The sequence below is a fragment of the Aythya ferina genome (assembly GCF_964211825.1).
Source record: "Aythya ferina genome assembly, chromosome: 20".
NCBI classification, from domain to species: domain Eukaryota; kingdom Metazoa; phylum Chordata; class Aves; order Anseriformes; family Anatidae; genus Aythya; species Aythya ferina.
In genome coordinates, this window is record NC_140318.1 from 8,777,800 (window position 1) to 8,792,674 (window position 14,875).

General features: G+C 41.2%; 1 protein-coding gene across 2 annotated transcripts in view; it reads left to right on the plus strand.

Annotated features, from left to right (window-relative positions):
- The first annotated feature begins 452 nt into the window (after window positions 1-452).
- The window catches only part of LOC311421870 (uncharacterized protein), a 35,331-nt gene continuing 20,908 nt past the window's right edge, over window positions 453-14,875 (plus strand). Inside the window, exons 1-4 of one of the 2 annotated variants that reach the window (XM_084494289.1) lie at window positions 453-496; window positions 1,050-1,162; window positions 1,534-1,617; window positions 8,885-8,956. In XM_084494289.1, coding sequence (XP_084350415.1) covers window positions 1,556-1,617; window positions 8,885-8,956 — 134 coding nt within the window. In that variant the 5' untranslated portion in view covers window positions 453-496; window positions 1,050-1,162; window positions 1,534-1,555. Of the gene's footprint in view, window positions 497-942; window positions 1,163-1,533; window positions 1,618-8,884; window positions 8,957-14,875 lie in introns of those variants that run through there. The other variant, XM_084494288.1, reaches the window with a different exon arrangement.

Genomic DNA, 14,875 nt, shown 5'->3' on the forward strand with positions numbered 1-14,875 from the left:
ATACCGCTTTGCTCTCACACTTTTTGTTAGTGAGACTGTTGTACTGCATTTGTTCTCTAAGTTTTAATTTGCTTATAGTCCTGCTTGCTGTGCCTTTTTTTTTTTTTTTCTTTAAAACAGTTTCACATGTATACAACACCCCATGCAGGACAGTTTTCTCTCATAAAGCCTTACAACCATCAGACCTTTAATTAAGATAATAGAGAATATGACAAGTTCATGTGTGAAGATCTATAGTCCTGACTGTTTCTAGGTACTTAACCTTCTCTACTGGACAAACTCTACTTAAGTAAGGAAGAGGTTAACAAGCTTGTTAAAAGGCTAATTATCCTCAGTTAATTATACCTGAAGTAAGTGGCAGTGTTGTCTCCTTTTGGATTGCCAGCAGAGGACAAGGCTTAGCTTAAAAGGGAATAGTAGGAAAGCTGACTGCTGTTTTGTGGTAAGAGTTACTGCCTGAATCCAAGAAAAATTGTTATGCCATCCCTGTAATAAGGTAAGCCGAAGTGAAAGCTGTGGATTTGGCTAGCTGTAATTAGCTGTGGCTTATTTTAAGAGGCATGGAATGGCCTTCAGACAAGAAAGTGCTGTAGGCTTACAAGGATGGACTAGAAGAACTCCTTCAGCAGCTGTACTATAATGAAGCTGACTTTTTCTGCCTTTCTCAGAGGAGAAAATGGCTTTTTTTTTTTTTTTTTTTTTTTTTAAAGGCAAGAGAAGAGAGTGGTATAACAATACTGACTCTCGTGTAGTGTGGTCGGGGGGAGGTTAACGTGGACAGTTTCATGTCTGAAGATTGAAGTTCAAAAAATAAAGTGAGGTGGAAAATAGAGGTGTGTTAAATCACTTTATTTACATGTATATGAAACAGTGGTGTTAAGTTTAAACTAAATTGTCTTGAGTGTCTGTCTCTAGGGTGTACAGAAACCAGAGGAGCATAAATGCTGCCTGTCCTGTGGTGACTACATCAAGGCCCTGAGTGCACAAGGAGGCTGTTAATGGCCCGTATCAGCTTCACCTCTGACCTCCATCCCCACATCCCCTCCCAGGGCCCCAGAAACCCTATTCAAGGTCAACCCTGGACTTCCCAATTCCCAGACCAATGTTTTAGACATGTGTTTCTAGTCCTACCTCTTGGCTAGACCTTGGACTTGTGCTGGAGGTAACTGTTCTCTTGGCAAGGCTCCTTGTATGTGTGCCTGTTGTTTGTCTCTAGTCCTGTTTTTGGCAATGTTGCTCGGATGGACTTAGCACCTGTGCTGTAGCCTTCCTTCAGATCTTTCTCTTGGCCTGTTTTCTTTTTTTGTTGCTGATTCTGCTTTGGGCAGTAGCTGACCCTATTGTTTCCTAACAAAGCAGTGGAGATGTGTTCTTTCTAAATGTCTTCAGGGGCTTGACAAAGGTGATCTTTTAATACTTTGAAGTCATGTTGACTTTATAATGTCCTTCATAGCAATGTGCACTTAATGTTGTGGCTATTCCTTGTACAAAACAGCTCTAAGACACTTTGTTTTTTTCTTTTGTGGAGACTAGTGGAAGCTGTTCTTATACATATATGCTGCTCATCTCTGCCTGGATTCCTCTTTTTCGTTCCTTCTGCATTACACGAGACAGCAGGTAGGAATATGCAGCCAGATAATAGTAACTTATTATTGTACTGATCTGTCACATTTGCTGGAAAGTCTTTCCAGCTAGCACTATAAATTGAGCATTTCTGTCTTTTCCTTGCTTTTAGTGGGCTGAGAATAGCACTGAAGGGAGGCAATGCCATATCTAAATTTCTTAGTAGTGTGTAGTGAAAGATAACATATGTAGAAGTATTTTTCTTTTACTACATAAGATTTGATCGTGGCTATGTGACAATTAATGGTGTAAGTTGTTGCATTCTTTCTTCCCCAAAGTGAGTCTCCATATCTTCTCTGTCTCAGCTCATAGTGCAGAATTGAGTTTTCAGTTGAGAATTGATTATGGTTGTGATTCTTATTCCTCTAAGTCTGGGAATATACAGAAGAAATGATGCTTCTCCTTATTCTTGCTTTCTGTACCTGCTGCTTCTCTGAGGTAAAATAGGTTGGGAGATTCAATTACCTGTTAACCTTTCTAGAATTATAAACTTGATGAAATCTTATTCTGATACTTTCCCAGATATTCCAGGGTATTGTTTATAAACAAACAGGGATGGAGGGCGAGGAGTCTCCTAGGTATGAGGAAAAGGAATCCTGTGCTAAATTCAGTAATTTTGGGGTTACTCATAATGCAGTAGTATTGTAGGGCAGAGGAATGTATGTATGTTATATCACAGCAAGGGGTATTTTGAGGAACTAATTTATCATTCTTCCACTCAAAGAAATGCTCCTTTTCTACAAAGGAACAAGAAAATTAAAAATAGATGCTAGCTTTCACTAGGAGAAAAAATCATATTTTCTGGCAGTAGAAGCTTAGACCTTTCAGTCCTGACTGCTTGCCTCTCTATCAAAAGCATGTGAAGAAGCATCTGGAGTCAGAATCTGGTAAAAGTCTGCATGTGTTGTACAAGATATGTGGAGGTATTTATGCCTTTCTCCCAGCCTGTATAGGTGTGCAGTGTAAATGCAGCTGTCCTGTACATAGTCAATAACTTTGCTACAACTGGCTGTGATGAATCCTGTTTTACCAGGTTGGTGGTTCTACTGGTGTTGGCACATGTGAAATAAAGTACAATGTGTTGTGCAGTAGTGCATGAGAATGTGACTCAGTGGGTATTTGTTGTCCTCTAAAGCCATAGCAGTACTAATTTTTATATGCTAATATTGCTAACCATAGCAATACCAATAATGAATTATTTTAAAGAACAACCTTCCCCAGCCTGTTTGGCCATCCTTATGCTGACCTTAAGTCTTAAATACAGTGGATTAATCAGTCCTGCAGGTAAAGAGACCGCTTTTCCTTATGGATGAATTATTTTAACAACCTGCGAATTTACAGTTGGTTTCCAAGTATAATAGTCTGTTAGCTTTCAGCCCTGCCATTTGTTTGGATATGAGCAACTCTAGCTTTATGTTAAAGCTCAGTTAAGCACCTCACCTTCTTTTGGGCATTCTGAAGAGTTTGTGGTGATAGCAGACTATATACTCTCTCTTGTTAGTACATCATTTAATATGTTCAGGTTAGCACACTTGTGCATGTTCTGAGGGAATTATCACCTGAAGTCACCCTTCAAATAACAACTTTTCAGGGAAGTATTGTGCTGTTGGAAATGCTGTAGCAGTAGCAGTGACTGCTTGTAAATCTGGATTTTTTTTTCATTTCCCTGATGGATGGAGTTAATTCTTTGTCAGACATCACTTGAATGTGTAAATGCACTAAAATAAGCTATAAATGGAACACTAATCAAAGGTTGTACAATAGCCTTCTGCAAAAGGCATAATTAATTACTTGTAATGGAGATATGTTGTCTAATCAGGAGGGGAAAACTGAGCCTCGAACCTTAGAAGCAGAAGCTTCCAATCTAATTATTCTGTTTGTATTTAGAGATGGAAGGGGAGTCTAGCACTTATAACCAGTCACGCTTTGAATGTGAAAACATGAGAGTATGGCTGTTTTTTTGCAAATGCAGATTGCCTTTGGAAGGGACTGACTTTTGTTAATGAAAACACAGCTCTAAAGCCCACAAAGGCAGAACATTCCCTCCCTAGGCTGTTTTGTGGTTATTTAACAATTTGTTTTTGTTCATTGAATGTGAGATAACCCAAAAACAAAGCTGAACAGTTAATGTCTATAAGTCACTCTATTGCTTGTAGAACTGGAATTGAATATGACTGCTTGTCAGCATCCTCTGGAAGCTGGTAGCATAGGCCCTTAAGTATTGCAAGCAAAACTCTGAAGAGTCTGCAGAGCAAGCATCTGAGAGCCCTATGTTCCTTTCCATCCCTGCCTAGGGAGTTCTTGCTGTCCTGAGCCCTGGACTGCATTGGTCTGTTGGTGATGTGTACCACAGTGTGTAGTCACAGTGAAATTCAGAGAATGAAAATCAAATGCTGTGTATTGTCTGCCTGGGTTCACTTTTCTAGTCTGTTTATCTGACAGAAGTAGGGAGGATTGTCTGCTTTGCTGTAGATGCAGTGGGGAAACATGCTGAGGATGTGCTTTCCCCAAAGCATAAATATCTCCTTTCTGGATCTTCTACTAGATCTAAACCAGTAGTGCCACAGCAGTTGCCAGTCAGTTTTTCACATTCATGTTGTGATGAGTTTCTAGCTCTGAATGATGTTTGTTTTCATTTGAGGGTGATACTCACTGCAGTGAGGATTACTGCTGTGAGTAATAAGCACTGAAAACAGTAATAGCAATTTCAGGGGAGGGTGGGATCCTCATACTACTTGTATAACACTAAAAGGAAAGACAAAGGACATGTAAAATACTCTGCCTGGTAGCATACTACGTAAGTGTTAAATGACTGTGTGTGCAAGGTGACAGACTGCAGCATCTGTGCTGTAAATGCACTGAAATTAAATGTTCTCTTCCATTATTACAGTAACTCAGACTGCAAAGAGTAAAATGACTCTTCCTAGCTGTGTAGGGTTCTGTAAACAGACATCACCAAAACTTCAATTGTTCGATTACCTTGGGTATTGAACACTAATACAGCACAGGCAAGTAGCAATATGTCTCAGTGTGGACTGGCTTGGGATATTCAGTTTGTATCTTATGCTGTACCTTGCACACAAGCAAAACAGCAACTAAAGTCTGAGACTAGGTTTGCTTATGTTTCTAAGAAGAAATTGGTGTTAGTCATCTAGCTTGGTTTAGACAGCAAAATTGGGGAATGCTTCTTGGTAGCACACTGGTTGTGGCCTTGAGTCCCAGACTCTGTGTGCTGACTTGCATCTGAGAATGTGGCTTCAGGCTCTTGTTGCATCCAGCCGTTATACTTCCATAGCTGTGGTAGTGTCTGCTTCCTCACCAGGTCTTCTATATGCTAGGTCTGGAGTGAGAGTTCCCCAAGCTGAGCAGAGAAGAGGCTGTTGTGACTCAAGATCATGTGGGAGGAGATTAAGTTAGGCAATGGCATGGAATGCATCCTGGATTCCTGCTTGAGAATAATATATGTAAAATCTTGTCGGGGAGGGGGTGGCAGCAGTAGCAAAGGTATTTTAACCTGGCAGCAGTGACAGAAATTACAATTTTGATGCATTCATTTTAAATGAGGTTATTAAACAGAGTGTGATGTACAGCCATGCCGCAGATATAAGAAGCTAGACTGGCTATAATACAATCTTGTATGAAAAGGGTACACAGAGCTCAATTGGAAAATCCTGACTTTTATTACAAACTGGTGGGTGTGTGATGTTTTATAAATTGATGTTTTATAAATCTTTCTAGGAGGAGCACAGTATGTTCTTTTGGGACCTGTATTGCTAACACAGGGAGTTGGAGACCTGTTATTTTGAATTATATTCTTTGGTTTCTTTCATTATGTTGGTGGCAATTTTGGCAAAACAAAGTCTGTATGCAACTGAATTTTCTTAAATATAAACATGAGAAGGTGGAAACAATTGTTTTTCAGGCTGTGGTTTCTTATTCTCATCCAAGTTCAGAGGAAGGCTCTAGGATGCTCAGTGCTGCTGGCTGGAGTGCTGCAGGGTTCAGCCACAGGCTGGATTCCCTGCCTGTAGAAGATGCTGAGGACAGATCTGCTATCATCTCTCCCTGTTGAGAGGTTCCTGCTGCTACAGAGTTAAGGCTACATGTATGCTGCTAGTTGTTCCAGCTGGGAGCATTTGCGTGCACACAAAAGGCAAGGAAAAGCCTAAACCAGTTCTACATTCTCTATTTTGGAGGCTTATTTACTTAACAGCAGTTGGAAGCCTGATATTAGCAGCAAATCCACTCAGCTCTTTAGCGGTGTATTAATAACAAGGTGCTCCTAGTTGAAACTAAAAGCTGGAATGCCAGGAGGCAGCAGGGTGATTATCTCTCAGTCACTGGGCTTGCAAGACTTCTTGCAAGATGCTCGTCTATGTGCGATGGGCTTTCCTGATGTGCCTGCTCAGACAAATGGGAGGAACTTCTCAATTCATAAGTTCAGAGAAATTGCTTAAAGTTCATTCCAGAAAAAGAGTAATGTCTTCTCATTGTTTGTCCTAACTCTAGCCTGACACCTTGTCTTAAATTTTTTCCTCCTCTGCTTTGTCTCCTTTCCCCATGGCACATCTATATCCACCCACGACCATGTGCACAAATGACTGTGTGCAGCTGTGAATTTACCTTCTGGCTGGGATTCACTGGGCTGCCAAGCAGCTTGTGCAAGAAGTGCTGTTTAGCTGGGGCAGCTTGTCAGCAGTCATCAGAAATTCACCTTCGTTGGACCCAATGATCTCTTGTGGTCCCTTCCAACCCCTACAGTTCTTTGATTTGTGTCTCAAAGAGCCATCACTCCACCCAGGATGGCCTGGTGGAAATCCGAAGGATAAATAGAGTAGTTGATATAATTATTTGCAGGTTGCTTATGTTTTCCAGCTGTGTAGTTGGTGAGGGTTTTGTGCGAAATTATGCTTTAGCACAGGCAATAGGGTCACCATGTTGACCCAGAATCAATACAAACTTCCCCCCAAACTCTGCTGATCCTGATATTTCTATAGCTAATTGCAGTAATTACAGTTAAGTTTGAGGTAGCTTAGGTCTGCATCTTTCTTATTCATCCTTAAGTCCAAATAAATTCAGTTTTCTAGTCAAAACACATAGAAAATGCAGCCATTCAGGTGCACTAATAATCTGTGCTTGGAAACTTTGTGGTGACTATTTGGAATTTTTTCCAATACTGCAATCAACATATTTTTCCCACTTGAAGAAACATAGAACAACTACTCAAAATGCATGTGGCTGTTTTTGTTTTGTTATTGTGTTTTGCTTTTTTTGCTAATAGGGTTCTGGCCATCACATCTAGATATCTAAGTCTTCCAGAACTTTGTCTGGCCTTGGAACTGGAGCTCTTGGCCAATTACTAGCAGAAAGAAATGGAAAGTCAAGAGAAAAAAGCACACTTTATTTCAGTATATGTCAAGTTCAAGGGAGCAAGTTTAGAGTTTTCTTTGGCAATTGGCTGCAGGAGGTGGTAGACAGAGTCCTTTTTCTTATTGGCGATGCAAGATAGATTGGGAAGCAAGGTGCACCTTCTGCCTCCTGCGGTCTTCATGTGCGTGGCCTTGCCATATTGGAAGGCTTTCATGGACTGCATAAGAGGTTCATAATTAGGAGAAAAAAGTAATTATTTTTGTGTCATTTCCCAGCCTAATATGAAGAAAAGCAACCTGTATAAACATAAACAAAATCCAGACTATACCCTCTCTGAAGATGTCCCCCTGAGAGGCACTGTTGCCATACAGCACTGATGCTTTGACCTGAAGAAGGGAGGTCCCCTCCTGGTGTCAGTCACCGTTACACTGATGGCCCTGGCCATGGTCTGTCTGAGCAGCGAGCCTTGTGCACAAGCAAGGCTGCTTAATCCATCTTCAGTGCTACCTGCATCTTTTTTCATGGCCTTGCCCCCCCATTCCTAGTGGGTGCAGCATTGGCCACTTCCAGTAGCGCTTCCCACCTGTGCCTGCTGGTACTGGGTGGGCAACTGGTGCGGGGCACACCTGGCTGGCTGCTCGCACGGGGCTGTGCCAAGGCTAGCTGTGATAGATGAACAGGGGTTGCTTGTGTTGTGCTGGGGTTTGGGAGGTGGCTGTAATAAAGGCCATGGCAGTGTCCTGACCTTATAAGTGAAGAAGGCTAGAAGGATGTTTCGAATTATGAGTGTGCTGAGGTTCAGGGAGGCTGAATAATCTGCTCTAAGCTATCTGCCTGGCTGTTAGATTTATGGGGTTGCTATATAGCCTCCTTCCTATGCTGTTGTGCACAACTTCAGAGGCAAAGAATGGCTAGGATCAAGGCTTCAGTCAGCTTCATAAAAACTGATTTTGCTCTAAGTCTTTTCATTTTTGGTGGCAAAGCAGCCATTCTTCATGTGCTGTGAGGATTCATATGTTACTTTGCACCCCTTAAGGAATAGCTGATAGAAATCTTGTCATAATTTGTTCTGGACTATAAGGCACAGTTCCCATTTGGTTATTTTTTGTCTCCCTAAACTCTGCCTCCAATGCTCAATATCTGTTGTTAGACCAGAATCAGGTAGAGTTCAGAAGTCAATAACATCTGTGTGAGTGTGTTGCCATGCAAGGTTAAAAGTACATAAATGAATTGACTGCCATGTAGGAGGCTTTTGCTGAAGTGAGAGCTGTTTTGTTTCACACTGCTGCTGTAGAGTATCCTACTGTCAGGTCAGCTCTTGCTGGAGCATTGACAGGCTTTGTGTTCTCCCTCTGTGCTGAGAAAGGTTATCTGGATCTCAGTTGGAGCTGCGAGTATCTGGTGAGTTTGTGTAACGGGTAAATACAGATTTAGAAGGATGAGTGTTAGAATATGCCACCCGGTGAAGGAGAGGGCTGCTCTCCATTGTTGACCTGTGGTCTTGGCAAGCACAACTTTGTGAATTCAGATTTCACTGGAAAGGCTGATGCTGCTTCTGTCTCTTATTTCTGACTTTTATAGAAATTTAGTCACTTCAGGTCAGTGTTCATATCACCTTATGCTTTATAACTGTGATGCACACCTAGATATATGCAGAATATTTCTGCAACATCACAGCCATCTGGGCATCCCCTTGCCTTGGTTTTTAAGCCAACAATATTCATATGTGCAGTTTTGGCTTTTGAAGAGGATTCTAGTGCAGGAATGAAGTACACTATCTCATGCTGAGTCTCCAGTTTTTCCTGGCATGGATGAGGTAATTTCCATCTGGTATGATGCTTGCACTGGTCTGCAATTGTGCTTACAGTTGCTTCTATCCCTTGCCTTTCAGATGCACTGGTGGTGTGAAGAGCAAGGACATCTGCTGCTCAGAGTACTCCTTGCTGGACTCCCTCCACACCTGGCAAGTAATCAAGGGTTGTTGAGGGAGAGAGTCAGAACTATAAACTATGGATCAGTGAGTGTTGAAAGGCTTTTGTGGTGTGTTTTTGTTTGTTTGTTTTTCCACATATTTGGCCTGGCAGGATTTTCAGATGGACAGTAGTCACAAATGATGTCAGTTTCTGAATATGGCAAGGATCTTACTTCTGAAAGGCATCTTCCTCTGGTTATCTCTGCTTACCTGGTGCTTTCTTTCCTTTCAGAGATGGAGGAACTGCCCTTTAGTGAAGTATGCACTAGGCTCTTATTTTTAGCAGTAGATAGAGCCCCCAAGGCTCTCCAGGCTTCCTGTAATAAACATTTCCAAGTTTGTAAAACAAAATTCACAATGAACTGGATTGAATTGGATTGCCTTCCATGAGCTTGAAGTCTACCACTGATTCAATGCTGAGGCTTTGAGAGCTGTTTGATAGGCCTCTGAGTGATAGTTCCTAGCTCAGCTGTAACATTTCAGCCTAATGGTAAGCAAAAATGAGGATGAAGGGGAAAAACAGAGAAAGGATGTCCTCTGTAGATCTGGAATCAAAAGCTGAAGCAACAAATGTTGCATGTGACCCTGAAGACACCTTAGAATCTGATGAAGTCTGGGTTGCAAGTTGTCATGATTGTTATAGCAGTCCAATTAGGATCTCAAGTTATTTTGGTAGTGTGCCTGAAACTGGAGGTTCTTTTTATTGATGTCCTAGTGGAAAAAGTTAAATGACAGAAGTATTGTGAAATTAGCTTCTTGCTGCATGATGGAGACTTGTAGCTACTGGAATGGGCTATGGCAGTATCAACTCACTGGTGTGTTCAGTGCTTTTTCATTTGTTTAGATTTTTTTTTTTTTTTTTTGCACTTTAATATTAATCTGTAGAACTAAGCTTGAAAAACCTCTTTGAACAGAGACTTGATTTGAGAGAAATGGGACGGCACCTTTTCTCATGCAGCCTGGCTTTCTGTTTTGTTGCATCAGCCTTAGAGCAGTACGGTTCAAGTGAGCACCAAGGAAAAATGGGCTTTTGGTGGCTCCACACATCTCATTCCAGCCTGACAGAAATACATGGAGGGAATGTATCTGCACTTCAGTGACAAGGGAACTGGCTTGAGGTTTTTAGGTGAAAGCTTAAGTAAGGCATTTTATACAAATTAATGTAGTCAGCCATAATAACAACAAATTTATGATCCTACAAGTAGTGGAATAATGACCAATGGTTTAAATACGTTAAACCAAGGGAAAGCACAGCTCTGTTCTAGGACACCAGACTCCGTGTTTTCTTACTGTTTTTTTCACACCCATGTTTCCTTAGGAGGTAATGCAAACATGACTTGATCAATGCTTAATTTATTGCCCTAGAAATAGCACTGGGGATCTGGCACTGAATCAAATGTGTGTGGAGAGACAGTGTTTTTATGCTTAACATGAGTGGAAATGATACTTTTAATATATGTATGAAAGAACAGGGACAGGAGGGCTGGAGTTTCCATTAACCACGTTGACGATATTTTTAAGAAGCTGTCTGGAAGATCCATTAGCTGCTGTACAGCTTTCAGGAATTCTTAGGACTGTTAAAACATCCCAGTGCTGTGACCCCGGGGCATGCAACATAAGGAAGTGGAGTTCCTTTGCTGTAGCAAATAATTCATTCCCGTCTTCCTGCTGAGGGGGAAGAGGGAATAGCTGTAGTGAAAGATTGTCAAGAAATCTGTGTTCCTCACACTACTGAATTTAATCAAGGATGTTGGTGGCAGTGTGGAAATAAGGTCGGGTGAGAGCTGATAATATTCTTAGGATGTGACTGAAGTCCTTCTGCTTCCAAAGGATGCAGCCACTGGTGACTAAGTCAAATGTGAGTAGGACACCTGTAACTATAATTGCCTAGATGAACCGATTAAAAAGTTCCCATGTTGCTCAAGCTTCTGAAGAATCCTTCCCAAATTCTTTATGGGTAAGTTTTTTTTTTTTTTTTTTTTTTTTAGGAATGAAACCACCTGTCACTACAGAAGGGTTTCAGCAGCAGCATCTGAATCTGAGCACAACTGGCATATTTCAGGTTATGCCAGGCTGGAAGTAGGGAGTTTAATTGCATCCCTCCTGTCAAAATCTGGAGCTACTCACTAGGAAGTGATGCAATGCAAATGTCTGATGGTTAAAGGGAGCCAAGCCAGTAAATCAGTTTGGGATCTGGCCCTCAGATACTCTAAGTGAATAGTTGCATCAAAGGAATACGTTTTCATGGAAGCTAGTCGTAGGAACACTTAGTGATGCAAACTATGACACTAAAAACAGGCATGTGTCCAAGATGAAGCTCTGAATTTGAGCTGTCTGCAGTTCTAAGTATTAATGAAGAGCTTGATTCTGATCCGAGGAATACTTCTACAGCCAGTCTCTCTACCTCCAATTTTGATCAAGATTTAGTTGCTAATTACTTTGTATTTATGAAGCCTTTTGCGTAGAACTTCTATCACCAGTTCTCAGCCAATTGCATGAAGAATGAAGAGCCTGATTCCAGCTCTCAAGTAGGAGTCTCCTGTGTGTGGTAGGTACTCAACAGGTCCAGCTGGGTTGGAAGAGAACACAAACCAGGAAGAGTAAGGATGCAGTCCAATGGCCGGGTAGCAATCCATAGCTTGCCTGCTAGGATTAAGCTTCTTGTCTGTGTTCCTCAGCTCTCCAGTTGGTAACTTCCACGTGTATTTGTTACCTGGTGAAACAACTGGAAAAGATTTTCAGATTCCCAAATTCCATTGCATTTCCTGATTGACTAAATGGGGAGCTATTAGCAGCAAAGAGACGCAGGTGTGTTTTGGTGGGATCTGTAAACAGATGCTTAAGATGGGGTGTGGTTTTAATTGCAAGTCCCACTATTCTGGGAAATGCTTGGCAGCATGTGTTTGAAGTACATATTTGTGCTGAAAACAAGGAAAAGAGGAGTGAATTGATACAAGCTGAAGCTAAAAAAGTTGCTTGTTTTTTTTCCCCTCTTTGACTTGAAAACACAATGTAGTTCTAGAGTAAACTGCCTTTGCTGAAGTCTGTAGCAAAAATAAGCAAAAAGTTTATTGGAAAATTTCGATGCCAAGGGAAACAATGGTACGATTCAGCTCTCCTGAACTAGTGATGAGCAGACTGTCTAGGCTACTGATGTACAGACTGAAGAGACAGACTTGGCACTATAGGATTAGTTTATCACTTGTCAGTGTACGTCACTGCTGGTGTGACCCAACTGCCCCATGCTAATTCACACTTTCTTGATGTATCCTTAATGAAAATTCAGTGTCTGTATCTTCAAGCAAAATGAACTGCACTGCAAAACTGTCTGTCTAACAGATACAGCTCAAAGGTCTTGTGATAACATACACTAAATTGTGTGGCTGTTACAGGGAGTATATAGCTGAAGTCCTTTCAGACAGTTCTTACTAAAGTTTGGGTTTGAGAAAGGCATGTGTGGTTTGTAATCAGGGAGAAGAGATGCACTGAAATGAACAAGGCTTCTCTTAAGTCTTTAGCATATTTTCTTGGTGATATATTGATTCAAAAAAGGGGAAGGGGGGGAAAAAGTATTTTCTTTCTCACTTCCACTGGCTATAAGAAGGATTCTTGTTCTTAGTTATCCTGCTCTTCCCTGGGCTCTGTCATCTCTTTGGAATAGTGGGTGCTATGCGAAGAATCTGTTACCTTCCAGTTCTGAGATCTCTGTCCTGAGATCTTGTGCCAGTTGTCTGACTTTCGTGTCACCTTTATGTTTACTTAAATCTGGTTTGTTTGACTTAGGGAAGGGTCCCTTATTTCTATAAAGGAGCTGTTCAAAAAACTTTGCGGTCAAAACTTGGCATTCTTCCATATGGGCATATGGGGTGTGTTTTATGTCGGTTAAATGATGCGGATGGTGATGTCTGGGCAGAGAAGCAACAGGTAGCTGTCCTTAGAGCAAGTGGAACACCTCTAGGCTATGAAAGGCACAGCACCAAATCTGAGGAGCTACATCTTTTGTTCCAACTGAAGGCTGTGAAGGGCTGTAACAGCTGCCTCTTATCTCACAATCAAACATTTTGAAACAATTGAGGGAAAGTATTTATGCTACTGGACAGTTTGTTTAGTTGATGATCCTTTTTCTGGTTCATATTTTTTTCCAAAGAACTGAAAATGAGTGACGTATGTGGCTTAGTATAAATAAGAAATACATGACGTCTCTTGTCAGTTAGAATTAGTAATGCTTCATACTGCTCTTGAGTGATTTAATGAAATCCTCATGTGTGTGCATCAACAGAAAGTAAACATTGATTAAAAGGAAAAACAAGAAGCTGCTTCATCTTGCTCAGTTTAGCTTTAGATAGAAAACAACATCAAGAAAAGACCGATCTGGAGGGGTGGACTAGGGTGGGAACATGCTTCACTGGTTTCTAAGAAGCTGTAAAAGTGAGGTGAAAAACAGCTACAGAAAAAATATTGTTTACAAACATGAATCCACTTCTAGACAGCCTGTGTCACAGAGCAGAAGTCACAAGAATTCAGCGCTACGCTGAAATGGGGAGATTCAGTAGCGGTATTAGATATGGGAAGGATACACCAGTGCAGCTGGACTGCAATGCAACAAACAACATCAAATTTGGATATTCCTGGACGCAAAACCAGTTGGAATTTGGGGGAGATACTACATGGGTTTACACCTTTTCTTTTTTTTTTTTTTTTTTTTTTTTTGGGTGCTTGTGGCCTTGTTGACTGTGGTGGAATTTCTTTAGTTAACTTCTCCTTTCTGTCTGAATGTTCTTTTTGTAACGCTTCATGCCCCTGCTTCTTCTGCTGATTTGGTATTTCACCAGGTCCTTCTCACCAGTCATCTCCTGCAAGCTCTTTCCATTGAAAAATGCTTCTCTTCTGAATTGGTACAGGTATTGAATTTAGGAAACCCTCACCAAATCAATCCTGTTTGCTCACTCAGCAGTGAACCTAAAGAAGGTGTAGCTTCCAGAGGCTTGCAGTGTGGGCTGACTGAAGATCTAACATGTAAAGCAAGTAATTTCTACAAAACTAAGACATTGTGTCAGGGGAAAAAAAAAAGCTTTCCTAAGGCCAAACTGCAGGTACTCTGAAAGCCTAATCCAAAAGAAAATCCCTATGGCTCTGCTGATTCCATATGTCCAAGTGCCTGTCTCATTCTGGAATAAGGTGCTTTGGTCCTAAACAGTCCTGGGCAACTTTGACCTTCATGGTCTGTCTGCACCTAGCTTGGGGTATGTAAAAGGTTGACAGCTGGTTTTACTTTTGCCTGGCCAGCCCCCTCAGTTCAGTTTATTTTTTAATTCCAGAGCCCTTAAATGGGGTGCTGGCATAACAGTCCCTGAATATCTTTGTAGGACATTGCTTTCTAATGAACAGTTTACAACCTGGTGTTGTTTTCTCCCTAGCTGGATGGACCTTTGTTCTGAAGCAGTGTGGCATTTCTTCTTTGGCAAGTTGTTTTGACCAAAATGAACAAAAGCATTGAAGGCTTCTTGAAGGTTTTTGGCACATAGGAGTACCTTTGGAGTTTAAGAAGGGGAGCCAGACAGTGGGTAACTTCTCTGGAGAAAGCATTGACTTTCTGAAGTTGCTCTAGTGATTACCTGATCTCAGGTAGTCCTTCTAAGCTCTGCTCTGATTTCACTCATCATTGTGCTACTCCCTGATATTTTGGATGTCATGGAAGATGTACCTAGGTCCCAGTTACTAGTAAAGAAATACAGTTCTTATAAAATAGAAGTGTTTCAGGGAAGGGTAGATCTTGATAGCAGAAGACAGAAGGGGTAAAAAAATAAAATAAAAATTAAGAACAGATGGAAAATAAAGTGAAAGCAGGGAGGTTAAAATCAGCTCCCATTATTTTTTGTGAGTGTTCCAAGAACCAGGATAACTTAGAAC